The sequence below is a fragment of the Miniopterus natalensis genome, chromosome 2, assembly GCF_054644295.1.
Source record: "Miniopterus natalensis isolate mMinNat1 chromosome 2, mMinNat1.hap1, whole genome shotgun sequence".
NCBI lineage: Eukaryota > Metazoa > Chordata > Mammalia > Chiroptera > Miniopteridae > Miniopterus > Miniopterus natalensis.
The window spans coordinates 168,318,018-168,344,339 of NC_142082.1; the positions used below are offsets into that span (position 1 = coordinate 168,318,018).

The window sequence follows — 26,322 nt, forward strand, 5'->3', positions numbered from 1 at the left end:
CTTTGCCTTCCACCACCCAGTTCCTGCCCTGCCCCAGGCCTTCACCACCCTATTGTCTGTGCTCAAGGGCAATGCATATCTGCATGTAAATTCTTTGGTTAATCTCCCCCCACCCCCTTCCCTCTGAGCTTCCTCAGCCTGTGCCATGTTTCCATGCCTCTGGTTCTATTTTATTCATCAGTTTCTTGTGTTCATTAGATTCCACATGTAAGTGAGTTCATGTGATATTTGTCTTCCTTTGACTAAAATGTAGCCTGTTTTTAAAATGCAAATCTGATTATTTCTCTGGCCTGCTTGAAATGCTAAAAATAGATCCACATTTCCTTCCTATAAAATGCAAACTCTTTAATAGTTACACGTTGTTATGGACTTGATGTTTGCTCCCCCTGCCCCAAATTCATACATTGAAGCCCTAGCTCCATTTCCCCCAAATAAGCAAAGTCTGGTAGTTCCACAGTAGCTACTGATGATTTATTAGCTTTGTAACAAGGGACATATGACTGAGCTTCTCTGCTTCCCAGCCGAGAAGAACCTCGAAGGCCAGTTTTCACACTGTTTGACTTCTGCCTAGGAAAATCAAGTCCCTTCTAAGCTCCTTGGCCAACTTAAACAATCTTACTTAGAAGATCAGGAAGAATGAAAAATATGATGACAGTGAGTTCTCAAGATAATGTGGACCTTTGAGACGTGGGGTGAATCTTGATTTTATTGCCCTTCTCTCTGGTTGAACAGAGAAACACAAATGGCGTAGAACTGACATAGATCCTCCAGAGGATGATTGCTTCATACAAAGAGCAGAAGGAGAGCAGAACAGGGCTTGGAATTGTTTGCCGGTACATCTTCGCTGATCCTTCACCCTTGGCATTAACTTTTATGTGGTCATTACTTTCATGACTAACCTTAGCCCCCTTATTTCCTTTCCCATTGTTCTAGATTACAGTGGAAATTAAAAGATGGGAAAGAAAATAAAGATTAGAATTAGAAGATGGGAAATATACTAAAGATAATAATAATTCAGAAATACTCTCATATTTTTTTTTCTCAATATTATCACTTTTTTTCTTTGTGGAAAATACAGTGTTTTGAACGACTGCTTTTGCAAAGCATTGAGTTGTATACAAGTTGTATGGTATTGAATTATTTATATTCCTGTTTTGTTCCATAAAATTTCTGAGGTGGCTTACAAGAAAAACAATAAAACAGCATAATATAAATAATAAATTAAAAAATAAGAAACAGGAAAAGCACAAATTAAAATGGAATGTCAAAACTAGGAGAAAAAATAGTCTACAAATATTCAAACCATAAGGTCCTCTAGTTTTTGCAGTTGGGCTGCAAATTTGACTTTGAGCCAAAGTGAAAGGGAAATATGGTTAGTGGTTTAGCTCTTGATGTTCTCAACATCTTTTTGTATAGAAATTTTTCTAAAACCTCTTATATTATTCTCTGCTTTCTTATGTATAACAAATCAACATGTATTCCCTGTATAAATGCATACATAGCCTTTTCTGGATGATTCAGGATTATTACTAAGAACATTTTTTTTTTTATACGTTTCTTCAAGGCTTATCTAAATATTACTAGAGTTGTTTGCCCCACACTCTCTGATTTCTTGAATTTTTGACTCCAGTAGCCTCCCTTTCTGAGTTTTGTTATTTCAGTTTTGCTTTGCTGTTTGGGAGACAGAAAAACAAGCTTGTTAGAATTTTGGGTAAAGAGAGACTGAAGGAGGGTCTGAAGGATTCTGCTGTGGTTAAGGTACATAAGATTAGAGAATGGGCTCTATGAGATTTAGATACTTTTTCTTTTGGGTTCTCTGTTGTGAGAGCTGAGATAACCATGTAAGAGATGTCTGTACAAATAAGGTAGTGCTATAACCAGTTTATAAGGAACAAATAATAAGGGTCCCTTGCATGTGTGTAGTTGTATGCTTTCCAAAATGCTTTTACTCTCATTATTTCTTTTGATCCTATAAACTACCATGCAAAGTAGGTTCAATAGATGTTATTGAACTAATTTCACAACAGAGGGATTATCTCAGTGTCCAAGGTTAGAGATTCAGAGCCAGATTTAGAAGTTGGGTTTCTTGGCTCTTCTCCATATCTCTTGAATCAATTAATAAAGGAATGAAGATACTGGGAAAGGTTTCCCAGTGAGGTAGAAGCTGAGGTCTTCCCAATGTCAGATTCACTCATTCATACAAAAAAATTGTATTGAGTACCTACTATGTGTCATTTATATTCTAGAACTAGGGAGTAGAGTAGTGAACTAAACGGACACAACGAACACCAGTGCCTGCCTTTATGGGGCTTACTTTTGAGGTAACATTTGAGGACAAGAGGAAATCAGCCACATGGCTGTCTGGCAAGAGAGATACATGCAAAGAAAGCAAATAATAAAAAGACATGTTGGGGCCACTCCAGAGAATCAGGAACAAATGATACACTCAGGGAAATTCAGGGTGGGAAGATTAATAGAGAGACCATTTACCAGGGTGTGGATAGGGAACTTCTCTCTTATTTACCCCTGGAAATAAGGGGTTATGGACCAATGCACACATGATGCTCAGAGACTAAATATATTTGTGAATTTGGGTTTTGCTTGGTGGCGGTAGCATGTGAGCCATCACAGACTTGGCCCAGCTCCACTGTGCCTCTCTAATCATAACAGGAGGTCAGCTTTTAGGGCCCTAGGAGTTTACCCCATCACGGGATGCCTTTAAAGTGAACTTGACCATGGAAAGAAACCTAAGCCTCCTTGATCACATCAGAGGAGAACAGACACCTTTCTTGTTCCTTCATGTGGAAGCCATTGTTGCCTTTTCATGGACAGAAAATTACAGATTGATGGAGCTACATGTTCATAGACACTTTGGTGTCAGAGCATTTACATGAATGCATGCTGTGAGCGTCTCCTCTCCCCACTCAGAAGACGATGTCTTAATTATTTTGACCGAAGCCAGACCATGTTGTGTGCTGTAAACATCTGGTTTATCATTCATCCAGCTGAACTGGTTTATATTTTGTTAGAAGAAAAGGCTTTGGATTAAAGGCATTTAAGTAATTAAACACATGTCAAGACAATTTGGTGATGGGTAAATATAGTCTCTGTTCAGTGCACCGTCTGGGGGCTCTGGTTTAGATTTACGTCCGACTGGAAGACAGGGATGAAAGCGGAACACCCGGTGGATTGGGCCCTGTTCAGGGGGGATCAAAACCAAATGGGTTTTCAGGAGTTCAGCACCATTCCTCTAAGTACCTGTCCTGATGGAGCACTTTCCTTTGAGCTTGGCCTGGAGGGACTAGAGCTGTAGTCCCTGTCACCCAGCACCAGTGGCAGATTTAATGAGACTCTCTCTGGGAGGCAGACCGTAAACTGTGCTTTGATTGATCCTTCGTGTCCACGAAACCAGAGATGTCTTGGAAGCTAAATGCTAGGCCTCAGGTTTGTGTTATGAATGTGTGTTTTCAAGTATCAGTCCTGGGCCTGAGCCCACCCTGTTCTGTCTCTTGACCCTGACCCTATGGATGCAGAGGTGTTGCTTGGTGTGGCTGGATCAGGCTGTGCAGAGCTATGGCCAAGGCTGTGCAAATAGGAAGCACAAGCCTTGTCCTTTGGGAATTACAGTTCTAACAGCAATAGGTATGAAGTACTTGGTAATTTGATGGGACTTAAGGATCGGTGAGGGGGTCTGCAGTGAGCTATGCTTTGAGCCAAGGCGCTGCTCCTCTCTGTGGGCAGAGGGAATGAAAAACGTCCTCCAAGTTTTCTCCTCTCTGGCCCCCCTTCTGGGAGTATTAGGAAAAGAGGTCGGGTCTCTCTCCCTGGGTCTGGAGCAGAGAGGAAGGACTGTGGATGTGATCCTGAAGAAGAAAGCTTTGCCATTATGGCCCCATGGATGGTGCGTGATGGAACCAATTAATCCATTTTTGCTCAAAAGAAAGGAAAAAATTCAGAATTTCAATTTTCAAAGCAGAGACTATTTTAAAAAAACGTTTGATTATATTCTTCTTCTTTCAAACTGATTTCCATGCTTGTTTGGGGGTAGAATCGTAGTTTCTGAAGTCTGTGGGTGACCTGAGAGGCCAAAACAATTCCCATTCTTGGGTGAAGTTGTGGATGCACAGTGATTTTTCAACTGGCCTTCGCCCCTCCCCATCCCTCTTTCTTTTAAGTCCTATTCCCTCCCTCTGCTCAGCAGCCAGAGATTAGGATGGCCCATAGGACAGCCATCTGAAAGAAAGGAGGCCCATAGCCATGGGAGACAGAGACACATTCCATGACAGCGGGTGGGGGCCTGGTTATTAGGATAACGTGAATCATACTGGCTCCAAGGCAAAGAACCATTTGTTGGGCTTCCTCTCTTAGGAAGTAGACTAACGAACTGGAGTTGAAAGTTTCTCCATCAGCATAGAAAATGGAGATAGTGAGGAAGGTGGGTGCATGTGGTAAATGGGAAGAGTCACTGAGATGGTTTAGCCATAGGGTGGTTACTCTTAACAACCATTATCCTCTGTGTTCCCAGCAGGAAACAACTAGGTGCCATAAATAAGAGACAAAGGTGAGAGGGGAGTGCTCTCTGATCCCAGGTACCTTGTAGACCTTTGGGGGACACAAAACAGTGTCTGAACAAAAGCCTAGAGGTGAAGTGAGCTGCCTGCTTCAGGCGCACATCACATAGGCAGCTTTATTTGAGATGGGGCATGGGGTGCACAGCTTTATGCCTCCAGTGACTTGAAATCTCTCTGAGGACCTGGCAGCAGGACCCAAGAGTTCAGGTTGGGAGCCCAGTTCTCTCAGACACTTGGCTACTGTGCTGAGCAAAGTTGAGAATTAGCAGAAGAGTTCAACACCTGTTTAACTTGCCCCGTGCAATTTGGAGGCTGTCTTCAAGCTGCCGTGGCACCCATGGGGTGTGAGTGCGGGGACTGGGTGGTGTGGTGTGTGGGGTGCGGTCTAGTTGGAGCCCTACCAGCCTGTGATGCTTCAGCCTCTATCCATGTTGACAGCCCTTGTGTAGCTTTGAACTCCCCCACCCCCTCCTGATGTGGGACTCCTCCCCTTGATTACTGTAGGGTGGCTTTACATTGCTGTGGTTATGGCTCTTGAACTGATTAATGATGCTCAGAGTGAAACTGTAGTCTTTTGAGTAGGACAAATCTGCAGCTCATTGAGCCTTGGGGCACCCCTCCCCCACCCGTACTTGGTTTACCCACCTTCTGATCCCCCCCTCCCCAGAGTTATTTCTGATGTTTTGTGTTCATGCCAAGGAGGAAGCTTAAAATCAGGAAAGGACTGGCCCTTTGGTGACGCCCCTGCACCAAACACTCAGCTCTCAACTTGTGCCGGGCGCCCCCTGTGGCCTCCCAAGGGCCTCTTCTCCCACGTGGGGCCCAGGGCTGGTCTTTCTGGCATCCCATCTCCTGGCACTGAGGCACATAGGCACAAGGTTTGAGAAAGGGGAGGCTGACAGCCGATTGTTTGAGAGCCTCTGTGGTCCCTTGGTTTGTAGGTGGGTCATTGGATAGGATTGAGAAGTGAAAAACCATGAATTTTAATGAGTGACTGCTATTTAGATTTGCTCTCCAAACCTGTGTTTTATCCAGAGCCCTGAAATGCAGATTACTTAGAATTTAGAAATCATACATGTTTCCCTCCAAAACCAATTTTCTTCTCATCTCACTACTATCTATAGTGTCTCTGGAAAGAGTGATTCAGGGTAGAAAGTGTGTTTGAGGTAGGCAATCACTGTGTACTAGAGACTCCCCACATTCCCCATGATTAAATGTGCCTCCTGGCGTAGCAGGATCCTCGGTGGGTCCTGGAGTTGGAGAGAAACAGCCTCTCCCATGTGAGTCAGACTGGACATACAGACCACCTCATAGCCTCTGAATAAAACCATGAATGAGACAAGTCACAGCCATGCCTCGGTGCTGAGCAGAATGCTCTCTGCCCCGGGAACATCGGAGTCATAGGGACAGAGCCATTCATTCTTTTGACGTGTATTTCATTGGGTCGCTATCTGCAAGTGGTGTGAAATACTGCTGAGATTAAAAACGAAGTCCTGGTGTGGTTTCCCAACTTCGTGGTCTCGGGTCCCTTTACACTTTTAAATTATTGGGAGCACCCAAAGGGCTTTTGTTTAGGTGGCTTATATTGATTAATATTTATTGTATTGAAAGCTAAAACTGAGAAACGTTTAAAGCACAAGGACATGCAAACATTCATTCCATTGGCTGTCGGGCGATGATGACATCACATGTCACAAAACCACACTGTATACTCGTGAGAGGATAGGAGTGAAAAAGCATATATCTTAGTATTATTATAAAAAATAGTTCTGACCTCACCTGAAGATGTCATGGGGACTCCCAGGGTTCCCCAGACCACACTTTGAGAACTACTGCCCTGTATGCCCCACCTCAGGCAGCTCATGGTCCACAGACCAGTCACGGACAGTAATAAGCTCTGTGCAGGAGCAGGAAGGTGCCAGAAATGAGTTCAGATGAAGTGCTGTGGGATGTGCTGACGTATACTTTTACTGATCATAATTGCAGTAATTCATACAGTCATTCCTTCACTATCACTGAACACAGATATTCTCAATTGAAGTTAGTGGGTATGGAGGGGGCGGCCGAGGAGGAGAGTCATTGGACTGGAGAGATCTGACTGTGTGGGACGGGGAATGTGAAGTATGAGAGAGAGTATCTGATATCAAAACATAACTGTATTTGGGAAATGAAAAAATATTGCTCTTACACTAAGAACGAAAGCTCGACAAAAACCACATGTAGACTGGGAGGCCGTAGAGGAGGGCGCAGTGATGCTCAGCTGAGAGGTGGGTGAGGCTTTAACATGTGTCAAAAGACAGGGGTAAGTCCAGAAACCCCTGCCCTGGAGTTATGATTTCCATCTTCCTTTCTCCTATAGGTATTAACTCTCTGATAGCAAACAATATCTACGAGGCAGCCTACCCTCTTCATGACGTAAGTACCATTTCTGTCGGCACACTCCCTGCAGTCTTAAAAAACTTGAAAACCGCAGGCGACATAGTGGGTGGATATATGCGAGGAGAGGCAGGAATGAATCACGACATTAAAATACTTGGGCTGATTCTGGACTGCTCATGACTGACCATACACCCCAGTTTGATTTTTGCCAGTTTCTGTCCAGTTATTTCCCTAATGGCAAAATGAACTGGTTTTGTTTGAGCTGTCCCTACACTCCCTGCCTTTGTTTTGGGGGAAAGTGTGAGAAGACAGAGATGGACTACAAGTGGTTAAAGGGAGGAGATGTTTGAGGTGGTGGATGGTGGAGAAAGGAAATCTATGGCCTGGATAATACACAACCTAGACCATCTGAACCTAATTGAAAGTGATGTTTGTATATGATAGCTTTGTGTGGATATGAAATTCCTCATCCTTAATATGCAAATATATACTAAGTGTTAGATTTTTTTTATTTTTTATTGTAACATTTTTTTAAGGAAATGTCTTGAAATTCCTTACACTATTGTTTGGTTAAGTAAAGAAAACAGATTGTAATGAAAGCTTTCCTGGACTGGAAATAATGTTATCAACACCCCATAATACAATGCAATGACATTCTTCAAGATGACTTACGAAGAACTTAACTGGCCCATGAGTGAAATGTCCCCCCGGCTGTGCTGTTCATTTGATTGGTGACTTCTTTAGCACCTGTCACAGATGTGCTAAATGAGGTGACCGAGGTGGGGATCCCTGAATATCTGAAGGAATTTCCCAGATGACAGTCTTGTTCTTACAAGTATCTTTACTGTGGGCACATCAAGGTTAGGTTCTGCCAGTTATGGGCAGGGGTGAGCAGGACAGGGCACAGGGTGATTTCAGATGATACGCCCATTTGCAGACCCAGGCTGTGCTGTCACATCTACTCTGAGGAGGCACAGGCTGATCTCTGGAGCATCTCAGGGGAGTATCTGTCTGGAAGCTGTGCACAGGAAACACTGCAGGCGCTGATGACTAAGAAAGTGGAACGTTGGCTCCTTACCATGTCATGTTTTTGACCTTCCTCAAATGAGAGTGAAAAAAGGGATGATGATAGAAAATAAAAAGAGAAAATATTTTCTCTGTTTTTAAAAATTCCATTGGCTCTCTCTAGCATCTCCTTCCCTCCTACAGGGTGAATATGGTGGCCCAGGGGATGACATGAATGACAGAAAGGTAAGCTGGTTTGTGCTGCACTGAGTGCTTTGAGCGCAGAGGCCACGATGGGTGTGGAACTAGATAGAAGTGTCCTAAATGTTCGATTTATCTGCTCATACATTTCTCAGCAGTTCTTCCACTGCTCCCTGCCCTTTAGGCACTTGGAAATGTGAGTGCCTTTTCTGGTCATTGACGCCATAGTGTGTATGGGAGTGCTGCTGGTTTTAAGTGCCTGGTGGACCAGCTATGCTAACCATCTGACACAAAAGCATTATCCCATTCCCTGATGACCAGAGGGCCTTAACTGAGAAACACTGGAAGTCCACATTCCTTAGTTAATAGATGGGGAATCTGATGCACAGAAAGACTGAGCACCTTGCCCATAATAACACTGCCATAATAAATAGAAATAGGGCTTGGGACACCTCTGACTCTCAAGTCCTGCTAAAAATGATTATCCATGCCATGATCTTATTTTGAGGGCCATTTTTTAGTTCTTCTTATCCTCCAGGCAGATAAGTGGGGTATAGCCATTCCCAAATACCTGATGAGGAATCTGAGGAGAGGAAGGCTCATTCATGCTGTGTGTTCGGACAGCTAGGAATTAGAGGTTATAGTTAGGGGAGAGAAAGGGACCCTTTGGAAGGACCTCTCCTATCCCAGTCACAGCTCCTGACTGGACAGCTCTCTCCCCAGCCCTCCATTTAGATCCCATTTCTTCTGCTTGCTGATACTCTGGGAACCTGGGTGTACCCCCTTCCCTGCCATGGCATGGCGCTCTAAGGATCACCCACCTCCTTAGAGGTGACTGCCCCACCCAGTTGTCAACCCCCTCATGCCATCCTCCCATGCGGCTTCCCCCAACCTTCAGCAGCTCTGGTGAGCAGAGGAAGGTGGGCAAGGGCAGAAGGGGTGAAGAACTGAAGACCAAGAAGTTTCCCTCCCCCCAACTCTGTTGTCTGGAAAATCATTCATCCCCCAAGTTGCCTTCAGAGCAGCCTTCTTTTTATCCTGCCTATTAGTCCCTGTTATGAAGTGTTAAGTATTAAAAACATAAAAGGTCTTTTCCAGAAATACTGCTGTGATTGCTTACACATGTCCCTTCTCTGCCTGCCCAGGGAATCTGCTCTAGTATTTCGATGTCTTAACCTCATCTGTTTTCTATCTGATGCTAATAGTCTCGGTGTTTAATTTCCTGAAAAGTCCCGGATCAGATTTAAAGGAAAAGGAGGAAGCATTTCGCCCCACATCTCACCTCACTCACCCCAACCGTTTTCTGTCCTCCTGCTCTCTAATTTCCCATTCCTCCCCTTTAAAGAGTGATCGCCACCGCTGCCCACCTAGGGAACCTCCTGCTGCGTGGGTGGTGACCCAGCCTGTCTAGGTGGAGCACTTTACGGGAACATTCCTGAGGCCAGGAACACACAGCAACTCATGGGAGAAATCAGCCAGCCTTCTCTTATCTTCACAGAAGCAGAGAGAAGCAAATTGTAGACTATGAAAAATATATGTCCATTTGTCTATGCAATGATATTATATTATTATTTACAACAAAGCCTTTTAACAAAACATTTTCCTCCCAGGAAATGTTTTTCTTAGGCCAATAGAATTATTCCCAGTGTACAACCCAACTGGTCTAGTGGGTAGAATCTGGAGGCAGGGAGAGACCAGCCAGGATGGAGATGCATCTTAGTGTTTAATTCCCAAAGTTTATGTCAAAAGGATGCTCAGCAAAGGTGGACTGGTGACTTTGAAAGACAATAGGCTCCTTTCTTGTGCCTTTCCCCGGGGTTTGCTAGCAACTCCCGGTGTTCTTGTTTTCCTCTGCCAGGGTCACGGTTAGGGAAATACATGTTGCTGTGATGGGGAATAAGAGAAACCGTGAGCAAAAGCTTTTTTCCATAGGTTGGGAAACATACCCAGCAAGGTGAGGAAGCTGGTTCCAATGTCCATAATATTTGTCAAGTCAGGACTAAAACCTCGGTGTCAAAATCCCAGCCAGAGCTCTGTAGCAGGGTGGACACAGCTTCTTATATACGGAGAGGGGAATTCTCACCCCAGTGCTGGGATCCATCCTGCAGTTTCAGTGTTTATGGGTGGGGCCCAAAGGCATCCTAAAGAGGAAAGAGCCAGCACTTCTGAATATGTGCAGTATGTTTATTACATTGTAATAGTCTACTGTTCGTGGAGAGGGCTTCAGGAGGGATTTTGGTTGAGGGTGAGGGAGAACCCTTGAATTTGGTGCTGGAGGACGTGGAGAAGGGTTGGAAGCTGCAGTGTGGGATGGCCTCTCTGGGGATACTTTGCAAGGACATCTCAAGCTGCCCATCCTGCCAATACCTGGATGTTCTCCTTCACTCTTCCCTGCAATCTGTGGCTATTCCCATGATTTTCTTGAGGCCCAGGCTCCTTGTAGGCAGATTCCAGGCAAGCCCAGAGGCCCCTGAGAATGCAAACTCCTTCCCTTCCACCTTGCCTGAGCAGTTGTGCAGTCTCCACGGACTCAGCCCCAGCTAGTGCCTGGAGGGTTCTCTCTCCTGAATCCTGGAGGGTAATTAAAAAGAGGCTCCCTCCCTCTGGAGAAGATGGTTTTCCCACCTTTGAAGGCAGGGCAGTAGGAAGAGGGAGCAGTGTGGGTGTGGATGGGTCCCTCCTGGCTGCCAGCAGCCACCTAATTCCACATTAGCCAGACCTGCCTCGTTTTCTCAAGCATCCCGTTGAAGTGACTGTTAGCATCTTCTGAGGGCTGCCTGACCCCACTGGCTCCCAGAGGCTCCCATCCACTTACGGGGGGAGCCCAAGGCACAACATTGGAATGATTTGAAACTCTTGGCCCTGGATTTTCCAGCTTTTGCAAATGATTGTCTTCTCTAGTGGGCAGTTACAAAGTGACCCACTAAAAGATGTGTGAAGAGAGAGTCTGTCTTTCTGATAAAAAGGTACTTTTCTTGTTTTCACTTGATTTCTTGGTTTCATTTGAAGATTAATTTTCCCATCCTGCACAACTCTGATTGTACTACTAGAAGAAAAGACCTAGATAGCTGAAGTGACTTGCCAAAAATTCAAACAGGTCAGTGCAGGATCTGGGCATAGAATTCCATTCTCTCTCATCCAGGTCCGCCTTGTCTGTCCATGCATGCCTCTCAGTTGGTCACAGCTGGTATCTTTCTCCCCGCTGTAGGGCCAGCTACTCTCTGAGGAGCTTGTGGCCTGAGAGAGGGTCATGCGTCTCAAACATCTTGCTGTGCTCTGGCAACAGTTGAGTTCCTTATAGTCTCAAGAAATACTTAAACCAATTGATCCACTGTCAAATGTGATCCCTAGGGAGCCGGGTAGGCCATTTGTATGCTGTGATCCATCAGATGGGCTGGTCCCTGGGGGTTGTTGCTTCCTATCATAAAGGTCTGGGGTCAGACCAGTATGCCTGGAATTACACCCTGGGCTCCTGAAATAAGGTGCTGTCCATTGATAAGGAGCTGCACACCTTCCCTGATGTGCTTGCAGGCTTGGCTGGTTGGTGCAGAGGACATGCTGTAGCTCCAAGGGAGAAAGTGGGGTTGCTAAGAATTTCATTAGAAAATTCTAGACTCTGCAAATTTAAAGGGATTGTCACAAGTTACCATGGTTGTCCTTCTGAACTTCCCTCTCACCTCTCTAATCCTCACGGGGTGGAGGCTCCAGAGCATGCCTCCCTTTACCCTGATTGCTAGCTGTTCTGGGACCCTGGAACCTGGGGCTTAGCATGATCCACTTGTCTCTAATTATGTGTGATGAAATGTTTGTGGAGGTAGGGAAGGGTCTGCAGCACTCTCCACGCCTCTTCCTGCCTCCCCTGCAAGGATGTAGGAGCTGGCCTGGGCAGAGCCACGTGGGCGGCCGGGCCCCAGATTTGCTTCTCTGTAGCTCCAGTTCTCCTGCAGGGGCTGCCTAATGATTTCCTCCTGTCTGTCCTTCTAGTCTGTTCGCATGTAGCTCAGACAACTCTCTTGGCTCTTCCTCATCTGTATCCACAACCTATTCATACAGCTCTGTGCTTAGAGGGTACCACACTGATAAAGGGACTTTCTGGAGGTTTCTTAAAGTGGGTCTGGGATACAACCAGGGGCAAGGCCTGTGAACTTGGCTCTCAATTTGGGCCCAAGCCAACTGAGCTGTATTGGCTTCTTAGAGCATTTTTAGTTTCCCCCTCCAGGACAGTGGCAGGTAGGTGTTCTTAGGCTCAGGTTTTGGTTGGACAGGTGACTTGGAGAGGCATTTGCTCTAGAGGGCAGAGCCCTTGAGGCAGGCAGTGACGTCCCATGGCTGTCAAGGGAGGTCTTGCCTGTATTTCCTGACGCAAGCTGGCCTCCCTTTGGGCCACAAGTGATGTCACTGTGACAACCAGGTGCTGGTGAGACCAGGGTTTGCGCTGGGGAGAGAGAATAAAAGCCCAGGGCAGTAGAAATACCCAAGATGAGGAGGAGAACGAGATGTAATAATGGCAATAAGAGATTAGTAGGTGTCACCTACCTGGAATGAGCATCGTCAAAACTCATGAATTCAGATCTTCCTCTGCCCATTATGCATATTGCCACCCCTTTTGGTGCCTGGGTTTCCTACTTAGCACATGGTGGTAACTGTGGGTGCAGTTTGCCCTATCAGGATCTGTGTAGTTCCTGGTTCTATTTTCTGGGAGAGATTATGACAATAAAAGTCTATAGCCATCAAGTAGGAATGCCAATTCTTATTTCAGTTTTCATATGTCTTTAAAGACTCTTAGGTGAAAGGATGGCTTCCTGTAAGGTTGATGCTAAACTGGAATACAGAGTACCTGTTGGGAGTGGCTGTTCCCTGACAGAATTCCAGGTGAATTCTGTGTGATGTATAAGGAGAGTAAAGAACATAGCAAGGCAGCAACTGTGTTATAAGTCTGTCAGTTGTAGACATATCATTTGATTCTGAGCTAGTATCTATTCAGCATGGCCTTCTAGATGATGTCCAATGATGGTTTGTTACCAAATTACGTCATTTACTTGTCGATGACCTGGGAAGCTCACTGGCCAGGTGTTTGACACCAAAATGTAGTTTGCCCTTGTGACTGATACACAGGTTTGCCCACATTCCAGTTCTTCTACAGTAAACTGCACCCATAGTTTAATGATCTGACAAATCATCTCTTCTCCAATAACTCCAAATTGGCATCTCCCGTCTGAACTCTTCTTTAAACTTCAGATTTCTACAGCCAGCTGCTAACTCAGTATCCCCATGTGGATGCCTAAAGGGCATCTCAAAGAAACAGATCCCAAACTGAACTTTCGGTTCCACCATCCTTGACCTTTTCTTCCCACAGGCTGCCCCACTTCAGGAAACAGAATCGCCATTTTCTCAATTGCTCATGTCAAGTTCCCATTTTCTTTCACCCTATATCCAATCCAACAGTAAAGATTACTGACTCTACTTTTAAAATATAAGCAGAATCAACCACTTCTCACTGCCTCTCCCACTACCTTCATGGCTCACGCCACTGTCTGCTCTCCCCTGGACCATTACAATACCCCCTGCTCCTATGCCAGCCCTTGGTCTATTCTCCCCCAGCAGCCAGAGTGAGCTTTCCACAGTCTAAATCAGATTGTTTCTCCCTCACTGCTGCAAATCTCCCAATGGCCTCTTTCCAAGTCCAAAGATTTGAGCATGATCTACATGCCTCTGAATGGTCACCCCAGTACTTTCTGACACTATCTCCCATTACTCTGCCCATGCTCTACCCAGCCATATGCTTCCCTGTTCTTCCTAGGACATACCACATGTACTATTTTTCAGGGTCTTTGCACAGAAGAGTGTTCTGCCTGGAACACTCCCACTTTCCTCAGGACTCAGCTCAAATGTCACCTCTTCAGAGAGGCCTTCCCTTGTCATCCTATCTAAAATAGCTCCACTCATCTCTTCATATTCTCCTCCCCCACCTTGATCTATTTTTATTCATAGAATTTGTGTCTCACATGTTTATATTATATTTGTCTCCAAACACCAGGTTATAAACTCCATGATAGCAGCAACTTTGTTCATTTGACTGTTGTATCCAGTGTCTGGACAGTGCCTGGCATATATAGTAGATGTTCAATAAATACATGTTAAATGAGTGAATAAATGAATGCCAGGGCTCATTTCACTGGACTAAGCAAGACAAGAGAATAAAGAAGAAAGGATTATGATGGCAAGGTGTAGCATTGCCTTAAAGTGTGATAAAGGGGAGAGAAGTCAGCCTCTGTAGACCCCTGCCTTTGGACATCTCCCTCATTGATGTCTCTTGAGAATTGTCCTACAAGCTGGACTTTGGAAATTCAATTTTGACTTGCTAGTCATCCAAATGAAGCTATTAGGATGGCTTTTGGAGGGGCATGTGTGTAAAATCTTGACTTGCTAGGATAGACAAAGGCGAACAATTGCCCCCCCCCCCTCTAATCTCTTTCCCTATTTTTCTTGTTTAGCTGCTGTATCAAGAATGGGCACGCTACGGAGTGTTTTATAAGTTTCAACCTATTGACCTCATCAGGTAAGATCTGGGAGGAGATTCTTGGGAAGACTCTAAAGATGCAAATCCCGGAAGATATCTACCCACCCCCTTAGCCCTGGCAGACTGATCCTCAGGCAGAAGGATCTGCTTTGCTAGGTTGTATTATTTCCCTGCTGTGTGTGTGTGTTGGGGGAGGGGGGGAGGGGTGTGTGTGTGAATGGAATTATACCTCTTATTATTTTCCTTCAAATTTGTCCTAAAGAAGGATCTGGTTGAAACAGACCCTTGGGTTATGCCCAAGTGACCACTGTATTGACCAAGAGAAGGGAAGATCTGGAAAATCTCATAAGGAATAAGTTGGCTGGCCTGAGAGGGAATGCGGGCTTTTTATGGCTTCTCCAAATTGGAAGGGAGAAGGGACTGGGTCCTGGCATCTCTTCCTTCAGTGCTGCCCCTACAGTGATGTCCTGCTACCTTGAGAAGTTCCCCAGCTTCCACAGAATATTGGTGAACAGCTCATTTAAAGAATGTACTAGAATGCAGTAAGTCTGACTAGCATAAAATGGGTTAAGGGCTCTAGAAGCTCAGTGTGTTCTTAGAGTTTAGTCTCTTTCCCAACTGGAACATTGGGAGGCAACACCTTCAAGTGGGAAAGGTCTGGGCTGAGAGTCTGGAGACTGGGTTCTCTCCAGGCCTGGCCACTAGGGGCTCTATGTTTCTTTGGGCAAGTCACGCACGGTCCCTCTTTGGTGTTCAGGATCCTGGTTGTCCTATATTGGGAGGCTGAACTGAGGGATCTTCAAGGAAATTTGATAGAGCATGAGTATTTGGAGAGGAGGACCCTCAGCCCATGACTGAAATAAAGGCCTCACTGCCACAGTGTCACTGTGGCTCTTCTAGTGAACTAATTAATCAGCATGTAAACACAGAGAGCGTTCCTGATTGATTGTCCTGGGCTGGGGCTGTGAGAGGGGCAGCAGCCAGAAGGATTGAGTCCAGAGGGAGGAATTCCAGCTTCTTCTTGGAAGAGGAGAGCAGCCCGGGGGCCACAGTTTGGGCAGGTTCACCTCCCACACAGAGATGTGAGGGCCTTCCCAGGGAACTGGGAGCTTGGTTGGACGTCTCCTGACAACAGGTGTTTGTTCCAGCTGAAGACCGTTAACCAAAGTGTTGGGTCGGGAAGCAGGGCCACTGGGTGCCTGTGACAGAGACTCCCTAGCCCAGCACCTCCCTGGCCCTGGCTGCCTTTTATGAGGCATGGGCCACCTAGACTGTTTTCTGGGCCACACCAAGGCTGCTTCCTCCATGCCTGGTGGGCTTTGATCTTCCTCTCTGCATCTCAAGTGGCCACCCACTCTGTCGCCTGTTTTCTCCAACTACTCATTTGTTTTTTCAAAATATGATTAAAAAAATAAAAATTCTCCTTACCAGAGAGCCCTGTCTTTCCCCGAGAGACTTCAGGTGACTGGCCGCCAGCTAAGTGGGAAATGGCTCCAATATGCACTCAGTTTTTGGCCACCAAAGCAGCCTCACCTGCAGGGGAAGAAATGCCTTTGGAGCAGAGTCCTGCTCTGGGGCCTGGCGGTTCCTGAGCACAGAGAGCTCAGATGTGTCTAGACGGGGCACGATGCACTTTGGAGCTGGAGGCTGGCCACTGCTCCTCACGGATCAGATGGCGAGGGAGCTCCCAGAGCCCTGGGCCGGGCCAGAGGCTTGGCCAGGAGGGGGGAAGGCTTCAGCATCTCAGATACTGGCTGGAGGGGAGGGACACTGGGTAGTGCGTGGGGAGAGTTGTCTACCCAGTGATATAGGGAACTCTGACCTCAAGGAGCTGCTGGAAAGAGAGAGACGACAGTGGGAGGAGAGGGAAGGGGCAGGGCATTAGGGGCAAAGGTGGGTGAGCAGAGACAGGGAAGCCAAGAAAAGGCAGCTGGAGGGCTCTTAAAGAGAAAACTGTGGTGCAGGGGTGGGGAACAGCTACTCACACTCAGCAGGCGCCACCCTAAACTCCTCTCTCTCCCGAACGCCCATCTCACCGTCTCTGATTCTGTCAGTCACCTCCTCCTTCCTCTTATCTGTCCTCTCTGTCACTCACCACTTCCCAGTCTGACACCATGCCCGGGTGCTTCCTCAGCACCATTTCTCTCTTCCTGGATTCCTCCTCCATCTTTCCTGCCCCCACCTGTAGGACGGCCCGCGCTGCCTTCCCTGGGCCACCGCTGGCCCCACACTGTGACAGGGCTGTTCTGTTACTACTTCCTAATGTGAATTGTGCCCTCTTTGTGCCTCACGTGGAAATCGCACCCATATGGTCTGTGTTGAAAGATAGAAGCAGGGAGTCTGATATAAGCTGAGTATAATTCATACGAAGGCCTGGCAGAGGGGTTTCCCTTGGGCACTAGGCTCTGATGTTTAGTACTGAGCCTCTATTCCTCCTGTGGAACCCTAGAACCTTCCCCAGTGCCAGTCCTTTGGAACATTCTAAAGCACTGAGAGCTCAGCAGGGGTAGGAGATCTGTTTGCATTTTGAAAGCCCCAGGACCAGGTGTCCTCCTTCTACAGGTCTTCAAACCTGAGCTTGAGACCTGGGGTTAGAGGCTCTTTTCCTGGGTAATGAAAGTGGGCAGAGGAGAGGCAACACGCCCTTCCCTGCACCCTTGCCCGCCTCCTCCGGCTGCACCTTCAGTCATGCCCAGCAGGCTGCACTGTGAGACTGCTGATGTGTCTCCAGCCCAGCGGGGCTCTCCACCTTTGCTCTGGAAACCTCTAGACCTGTAGGCCTGAGCCGAGTGGCATTGTGTGTGTGTGTGTGTGTGTGTTTGTGAGAGAGAGAGAGGGAGAGAGAGGGAGAGAGAGGGAGAGAGATACCTAGAAAGTTCCCCAGGAAGGTATCCAGCAGGGACTCACCCCCAGTAGATTCTTTGGGAACATCAGCCAGCAACACTTGTGTCCTGGCAGAAACATGATTTATGACTAAGACAATGAGGGACAGGATGTCTTAACTGGGGGGAAGTGGCTCTTCAAGTCCTTTAGGAGCTGTATGAGGGGCCTTGCCGCCTAGGGAGTAGATTTCTGTGTATACTTCTCTGGGTTAACACCCCAATATCCCAGGAGGGAAACAGCCTTTATTTTCTGGGGAACCTGGGGGTCTGGGGCCTTTGGGGTTTGTACAGGCATGATCTAGTATTCATCAGGAACTTGACCTGTCTTTTCACTAAAATTAATGTCTGCTCACAGGCTGATTTTCTTAGCTTGAAGGTTTTGATATGGATGAGACAAAACAGACTTTAAACATCTGAGTTTGATTTAGCTCCTAACTATACTTTGCTGAAGTTGATGTACAAAAAATTTATTTTTAAGCATCTGCCACTGCTTGCTTACGACAGCGTGAGGAAGAGTGAGGTCCAGAAGTCTACTAGGCTCAGGGGGATTGCAGCCTGTTGACTCGGGGAATTCACCACAGGGATCATTCATGGGCAGCATGCACTACACCGAATCAGGATTACAGCCTGGAGGGGCTAAACGGCTGTCGCTCACTCCTTCCCACCTCTCCCAGGGATGCTCACTTCATGAGCGAGGCTTCCTAAAGATCAGGCCCTGGGCATGAAACCTGCCCATGTGGCAGCTCTGGGGTTCTGGCTTGAAGCTTTGAGACATGAACACTTCTACAACAACCTGAGACTGAAGTCTATGGGGTCATACCATCTCAAGAGCCTTGGGGCATTATCTATAGACAGGAGAGTGGCATGTGTTCCCCCCCATCCCCATCACACATCTTTACCATCTTAGACTCCCAGCCCTCTCCAGCCCTCCCCATAGGGAGCCAGTCCAGGACCCTGGCGTCACAGGAATTCGTTTTCCCTTCTAGGGTAAGGCCGCTGTCCTTGTTCTTACCAGAGTTCTCCAGGTCATCCATGAGCAGGCTGTATGGTTTGACCCATCCCTCTCAGTCAGTCTCTGGGCCCCACTTGTACCCTCCTGAAATGTGACCCATCTAATCCCTCTAAGAGGGAGCCACATTCTTTTTGGGAGGCTTCTCAGCAGGCCAGGCTGGTTTGGGAGAGGGAATGGAGAGGAAACAATGTTAATCAACCTGTGATTAATTATTTCCTGAGCCCTGTTGCTTCCTCCTTGATCCTTCCCTGAGGTTTATAAAGACCATTCAGCTCAATGCAATAAATATTTACTGATGCTTACAGTGAGCAAGTCTCTGTGCTCAGGAACATGGGTGGTGCAGCAATAAATAAGGTGAAATTTGTACCCTAAGGGCCTAGCAGTTATGTAGGGAGACAGACATGTGCAAGATAGGATGAAGTGAGGGCTTTTAAGGATATAAATATAAACATGATAGCACAGGACAACAGATGAAGAGTAATTGCTACTAGCAGAGTAAGGGAAGACTTTCTGGAAGAGGTGGCACTTGAATTAGAAATGTTGCTTTCTGAAGGACTGAGGTTAAAGGTCCTGAATGTGTCTTCATTTCCAGCCTGGGCTGCCCTGTGCATGGGTTTCTTGTTTGGCTTGATATTAACGGCCAGAAATCACATTGACTCAAAGCCCAATCCTTTCTGACTGTTAATTGGGAGTGGTAAGATAAAAAACTTGACTTGCAAACCTTACCTGCATGGACTCTGTGCCAGCCTGGTCCCTGTACCTTGACCTGCTCTGTAAGTTAACAGAGAAACCAGAGTTGGAAGGGGGTGAGGCTGGATCCAAGAGAGGAGGCTAAGGAGATGTGAAGTGTGGGACTAGCGCCTTGGTATTTACATAAGCCTCAGCATTTGAAGGATTGGATTTAGCTGTGAAGTATTTTGCAGGGTGGACGGAAATATTTTATGGCCCTGAAGATTATTTTTCTTTTATCTCTGCGGGTGTGGGAGCAGAGTAGACAGAGAGAAGCAGACAGCTGGTTCAGGCAAGGTGGAAACCAAGATAATCATGTTCTGTGCTGTTATATTCTGGCCCATTTTACAGATCAGAAACATAAGTCAGGCTGGTTATTAAATGTAGCTGTGAAGAGGCTCTATCCTACTCCCCTTCCTCTCTCCTCCCCCACTGAGTGTCACTTCCTTCTAGTTTGTACCCTGCTGGAGGGAAGGCCGTTGTCTTGTGACTAATCAGTGGACATGAACTACGAATATGATCTCTCAGCTCCAGTCTAAGACTGCACCCAAAGGCCGTCTTGGTCTCCTAAGGGTGGCCTCCCAAGCCTCAGAACAACTTTCCGTAGATGGTAGCTCCTGTTAGATCAAACTTTTAATTTTTCTTCCTGTAGTATCAGCTGCATGGCCTAGACCCCAGAGGCTGCACGTGTTCCCCGCGGGCTCCCAGAATTCCATGGGCCGGGTAGGGAAGGAAAGAGTTACCTGGCTCACCAGCTCATTGCTTCCTTGACTCCCTTATGTCATGTCCTGTTTCCTAAGGAGGGTCGGATGCTGATATTAGTCTGAAAATATATGACAAGCTTTATATTTCACATCCCTTTGACCCTTGGGTGCAATAAATTCTTAGTTACCCAGATTCTTGGGACCAAACCTTAGCATCACAGAGGTGGGATGAGCTTAAAGGTCATCCAGCTCAGTGCCTGGCCCTGGAATGAAGGAATGAAAAGTTCCTCTCACAGCATATTTATGTAGCCAGTGCTCGACCTCTGCTGGACTTAGAGCAGGGAGCACCTTGCCTCAGGGCAGCTTGTTTGTCTGTTGGACATTTCTAGCCACTAGAAACGGTCTCAGAGCCAGAACAAGAACTCTGCTGACTTCCCTCCTTTTGTTCCAGTTTTGCTCCCTGGAGCTCCAGGAACAAAAGTACCCTATCATGTAAGTCAGTCCTTCAGTTATTTGAAGGAAGCTATTGTCAGTCAGTAACAGTCCTCATGTACCTAAGCGTCCTTTCCTCTATACAAAACACTCCTGGACCTGTCTGCATGTCCTCCTGTGACATGGGCTCTTTACACAACCTCATTGTCATGTTCATCCTCTTGCGAACTCACTGCCCTGGGAAACTCAGAGCTGGGTCCTTCCACACACCTCACCTGGTGTAGTTAGGCCAACACATATTTTGCACTGACCATAAGTCAGACACTGGTGCTGGGGTATGGAGCTGAATTAAGCATGACCCCATTCTCAAGGAGCTTAAGTTCAAAGTCAGATCTCCAAGCTTGTGGAAGACCACTGGGGTTTTCTGGGAAATGAAGAGCAAACTGGTGGAGAAAATTTTCAAAAAAGTAACTGTGAAGCTATAGAAAAACAGCATATGGAAAAGATCATGGGGGGAAATTGACCCTCCAAACTAGTCATCTGATGATGGGCTCAGGGGTATCAGCTCTGCCTTAGGCAAAGATTGTTGGGGGCACTGTAACTCTTTCTAAAAACATCCATGTGATGTGTTGCAGTACCCATGGATCCTGGAAATTCACAGGAAACATTTTTTTAGGATTGCATAACCTAGGAATTTACCAAAACATGGCCAACTCAGGTCATCACACTCAAAGGAAAACTCAGCCTGGCTGGAAATGTTTCAGGGAAGGAAAAATACTGTGATTAAAGATTTGGAGAGGCATCCATATGAAGACAGACTTACACAAATGAGCTCCCTAGTCCAGGAAGAAAATGGAGAAGGCGTGAGGCCGGCACTTATGAAATTAAAAGATGGATAGAGTGACTGTGCACGTGTATATCAGGTCCTGAGGTACTTGCCTAGGGACGTTCCTTTAGACGGGGAGCAGTGGGTTGAGATTAGAACTCCGTTTTAGTGCCAGCTTCGTTTCTAGTTGATGTAATGCTTGGACACGCCATTCTCCCTTGAGCGTCAGTTTCCTCAGCTATGAAACAGGGATCATAACACCTGTCCTACCTGCCCCATGATGTTATTTTGAGGATTATGATAAAGTACAAATACTGTGGTGGTGGACATAGTTTTGGTTAAGTAATTATTTATCTGCTCCCTGGGGGGAAATTTTAATAGTCCCTAAACTAGCAGAATTTTATCTAGTTCTTTAGCTCAAGAATTTTGACAAATATTGTATAATCACAAGACATCTTTCTTGTAAATCGATGCACTGTAACTATGCACTTCGCAGGTATGAGCTCTGCACCTCCCTGTGACCCTGAGGCTTACATATTCTTACCTCTGTGTATGAATGGCAATACTGAACTCAGTGAGATGAGGTGCTTCCCAAAGCCACTGAGCAGCCCATCTGGGATTCAAACCCAGGCCTGTCTGACTCCAGAAGCTATGATTTCTCTTCTGTGCCACGTGACTGAAGGTGACAGAGCTCCATCCAGCTGGATGTCAGGCGAGCTGGGTTTCTGGTGTTAATCCCTCTAATTGGCAGTCCCTGAGGGGCAACTGACTGACCATAGTCAACTGCTGCTTCACCGTGGCATCGTCATTGTGCTTAGCAGGAGTGACGTGTCACTCTAGGGCCTCTTGAGCTGGATAAAGTTGTTTGCACCTCTGTTACATGACCCTGGAAAGCCATGTTTTTATTTCCTTTTCTAGTTTTTATAGTCTTTTATTTTTCTGACTTCTTCCATGTTGCCAGGTTGTCAACTGTCACTTCTTGCTTTTGTCAACTGGGTAGCTTCCTTCCCGACCCCAATTTTCTGCTTGGTCTCAATGCCAGGTTAGCAACCAGACACCTCAGGCAGGTTGGCATTGTGCACCAGGTGAGACTCCTCCACAGCCTGTCCCAGAGCCTGGCTCTTGTTAGGTGTGGGATTTTGTGGAGGGCCTGCCTTTGCCATTGAAATGTCTTTTTGTTTCCTGGTGCGAGTGAAATGGTGTTTTTGAAGTTCAAGAGGGGACCAGAGCGAGTAGATACAGCAAGTGCCTTCGCTGTGAAGAGCTGCGTTTGGTTTTCCTTATTTGCTTTAAGAGGTCACAAGAAACCCAGACTAGCAAAGGTTTTTCTCACAGCAGAGCTCAGAGTCTGTTAACAATGCGGAGTGGGTCCCTACATAGAGGGTCTACTGGATGAAGAGCTTTGTCCTGGATATGGGGTCAAGGCTAAAAGAAGGAGGAAAGTGGGATGCGTGGAGTGTAATGATGGAGCATAAAGAATTCTTCTGATGGGGGCCACAGAGCTATAAAGGAGCACCCAACAGGGGACTAATGCATAGAGCTATATGTAGAAGGGCAAGGTCACAGGGAAAGGTTTTGAGGGGGTTAACAACTGCATTTAGTGTGGTTAATGAGAGAAAAATGAGACTATGGGATATGTGAGTTTTGAATAGAAAGCAGAAATATGAAGGAGAGAAGAAATATGGTTGGGGGATTTACAAGATTCAGATTAGGGCTGAGAAGAGAGCACCGTGGCTATGGGAAGTGGTGGAGGAGATGTTTGAGACAGCGTGGGGTAGAAAGCCTAGGCAAAGGGATCACAACAATGGGAACAGAAGGCGATGCTGTGGAGTGGTTTCTTTGGAATTCAATCAGGTGGTAAAACAAAGCTTGCTAGGGTTGGAGGACGTATGTGCTCCAGCTGTGAGGTGAGAGTGGACAGTTTTTCACTCACCCTCTCTCTTGGGAAACTTTGGGCAAGTCCTTCAGCCCTTGTGGACCTGGTGCAGCTCCTCGCCTGGGCAGAGAGGGTTGGACTCTTTGCGTCCCCTCTATGAAACCTGTGAGCTGGCGATGGCAGGTGCAGCCCTGTCTGTCGGAGTCAGGAAGCTGGGGTAGGTCTGAGGGACTGATTTTGCCCTAGAAGGAAGGAGAGGACTAGCATGTGGATGAGGAGTGACCATGGCTATGACCCACTGTTTGATCCCATGAGCCACTGTTTCACCACGTGTCTCTGGAACCCCCAAGCTCCCCGTTTCTGCTAATGACATTCCCTTGAGTGATGTTCTCCACCCACCCACATGGGTATGTAACCAACATAAACACAGAACGTCTTAACACATTGAATAACATTGGCGGAGCACACGTTACAACAACCACCACAAGATAGCTAAATCTAATTAGCCCGGCACGCCCAGGCTTTTTGCACAAGCACATGCCTCTGTTTTAGAAACAGAAAACCATTGCATTTTGTGAGTCTTGAAGTCACAGACATAAGCACGGAAGAAAACAACAACTTCAGGATCCCTGCCTGGGAGACTGCTGTCCTTCAGTATCTTCTTGGGATTATCTCAAGGCGTTCAAAGGCATGGGTAGTTGGGTGACTGCCAAAGATTGCTGTCTGCCCCTGGCAGAATGGTTGACTCATCTTCGGGGGGATTGTGGTGTTCAGCCTGAGTCACCCAGCCCACTGAAGGGACTCAGGAAACCCTCTTGGAGGGCTCAGGCCCCAGGGTTGTTGGCTCAGCCTCCTCGGTTTCTTCCACGGAATCTCTATTCAACTGAACACAGTCAGGAGAGAAAGAGGGGATTGGAGGACTGGGATTTTGAAATTTGTATTTGGGCATTTTAGCCTGGAGGTGGGTAAGGGCAATGGCTTAGTTTCCAGCAGTTATCTGTTCTAACAAAATGGCAGTATTTCTTTAGGCTGATATTCTGCCCCATCCTCAGCCTTCGGGCAGGAAGGCAAGCTACTCAGTGGAGAGAAGTGAATCAGTCACAGACCAAGGATTTCCCTTTGCTCCTCTCAGGGGTATTCAGCCTCCTGGAAGCCCCACCTCATACCTTGTGTGGATTCCTCTTACTGAGGCTCATTCCCTTTCAAGCTCGCTCATTGTCCACATTTACTCTGTGGTCTAGTTACCGCTTCTGTCACATTCTGTGCAATCACATCCCTCTAGGGATACACTGGTCTTTCTCTGAAGGCTTAACATCTGTAGACGGTGAGGTTAAGCCCTGCGATGATCCAGCAGAGAGAAACATCTTTATGGAGACAATGTGAAAGAAATAGAAGGAAGAGCCCTGAAACCCAGACCTCTTACCATCCAGTTGATAAGAAGACTCAGTGTTTTGGGAAAGAGATTTAGGAGAACATATAACTCAGTGTATTTATTGAATTTAACCCAGTGCATTTATTGAGTACTTTCTCTATGCTGCGCACTGTTTTAGGCTCTGGAGTTAAAGTGATGAAAAAGGTAGATATGGACTGACCTTGGGTGATTAGATCATTCATCATCTAACCTGGGACATTTTTGAGAATGAAAGTAAACACTATTAACAATTATGCTAAGTGTACTGGTTAGCTGTTGTCACAACAATGCTGCATAACATATCACTCCAAAGTCAGCAGCTATTACAACAGTCATTAAATTTTCTTACTCTTGTGTCTGTAGGTTGAGTGGAAAAGCTCTACTTCAGGCTGAGGATTGGCTGGACTTGGCTCCAGTCTTCATATTGTGTTCAAGTCTCTGTAGGTCTTCTCATTCCCCTGAGATCAGGAGCTACCCAGGCATGTTCCTTTCCTGGTAAATCACAAGAGCACCAGAAAAGGAAAGAAAATACAGTACCTTTTAAGGCATCACTGACATCACATCCACTAGCATTCCATTGTCCAAAGCAGTCACATGGCCAAGCACAAATACATGCTGCTGGGAAGTATACTCTTTCATAAGGGGAGAGGAATTAATATTTGTTGAGCACCAATCTAACCAGGAGCATGCTAGGAATAGCTGGATCTGTGGCCCACCCTAGTGTGATCTCATGAAGTTTATGATCTAGCAGAGAAGACAGATAGTGTGCAGTCAATTGTAAGTGTGACATGGGTTACAATATGGAATGTGAGGTGTAATGAGAGTACAGATCTAGGGCCATCCAACCTATTTGGAGAAGGCTTCCCTGAGGAAGTGACATCCGAACTAAGATTTGATGTGTCAGTGAAAGTAGAGGTGAGCCAGGCAAAGATGAGCAGAATAGTGACAATAGCTGACATTTCATGATATGTCCTGTGTGCCAGGCACTGTTAAAGCCCTTTGCATTTGCTAACACAACAACCTCTGAGACAGACACTACTACCCTCATTTTATATTTGAGAAATTGAGACACGAGAGGTTGGTAAGTCACATAAGGTCACGCAACTAGTAAGAGGTAAGATTTGAGCTTTGAGGTCCAGGTCTGGACTTGGTTCTCTTCACCTTTGTGTGTATTGCCCCACTGCTGGAGGAGGGGCCTGGGGATGGAGCATTAGGTCTGGGGTATGATGGGAACCAGGCTGGGTGAAGCAGGGCCTAGGTCCTGGAGGACTTTGGACTTTATCCTAAGGAAAAGAGTATGTCTGGAGGGTTTGGCTTATGTGGATGCACATGTGTGGGCAACACTGACAAGATCTGTTGGCTTTTACTTTTGAAGGACCGGAGGCTCTTCTGTGTGGGGAACTAGAAGAGACCAAAGACTGTCTATTTTGTGCCAAGCAGGATGGAGGGGAAAGGTGGGGAGTCTGGGGAGCTGGGGAGAAGACCACTTTTCCTCCTGGATGTCCTCTGTCCTTCTGAGGGGACTTGTGGGCATTTCGTAGTATGTATCTGAGTCCAGAGTCTCTCTCTTTTTTTTTTTTTTTTTAAATATATCTTTATTGATTTCAGAGAGAGGAAAGGAGAGGGAGAGAGAAAGATAGAAACATCAATGATGAGAGAGTCATTGATCGGCTGCCTAGCCCGCAACCTGGGCATGTGCCCTGACCAGGAATCGAACCCCGATTGCCTGGATCCTAGGTCGACACTCAACTGCTGAGCCATGCCCGGCCGGGCC

General features: G+C 46.5%; 1 protein-coding gene across 2 annotated transcripts in view; it reads left to right on the forward strand.

Moving 5' to 3' along the window:
• Positions 1-26,322, forward strand: part of ANO2 (anoctamin 2) — a 273,310-nt gene that overhangs the window by 83,103 nt on the left and 163,885 nt on the right. For both annotated transcript variants that reach the window (XM_087813973.1, XM_087813972.1), the window contains 3 exons: positions 6,931-6,986; positions 8,160-8,201; positions 14,651-14,715. In XM_087813973.1, coding sequence (XP_087670099.1) covers positions 6,931-6,986; positions 8,160-8,201; positions 14,651-14,715 — 163 coding nt within the window. The remainder of the gene's footprint in view (positions 1-6,930; positions 6,987-8,159; positions 8,202-14,650; positions 14,716-26,322) is intronic.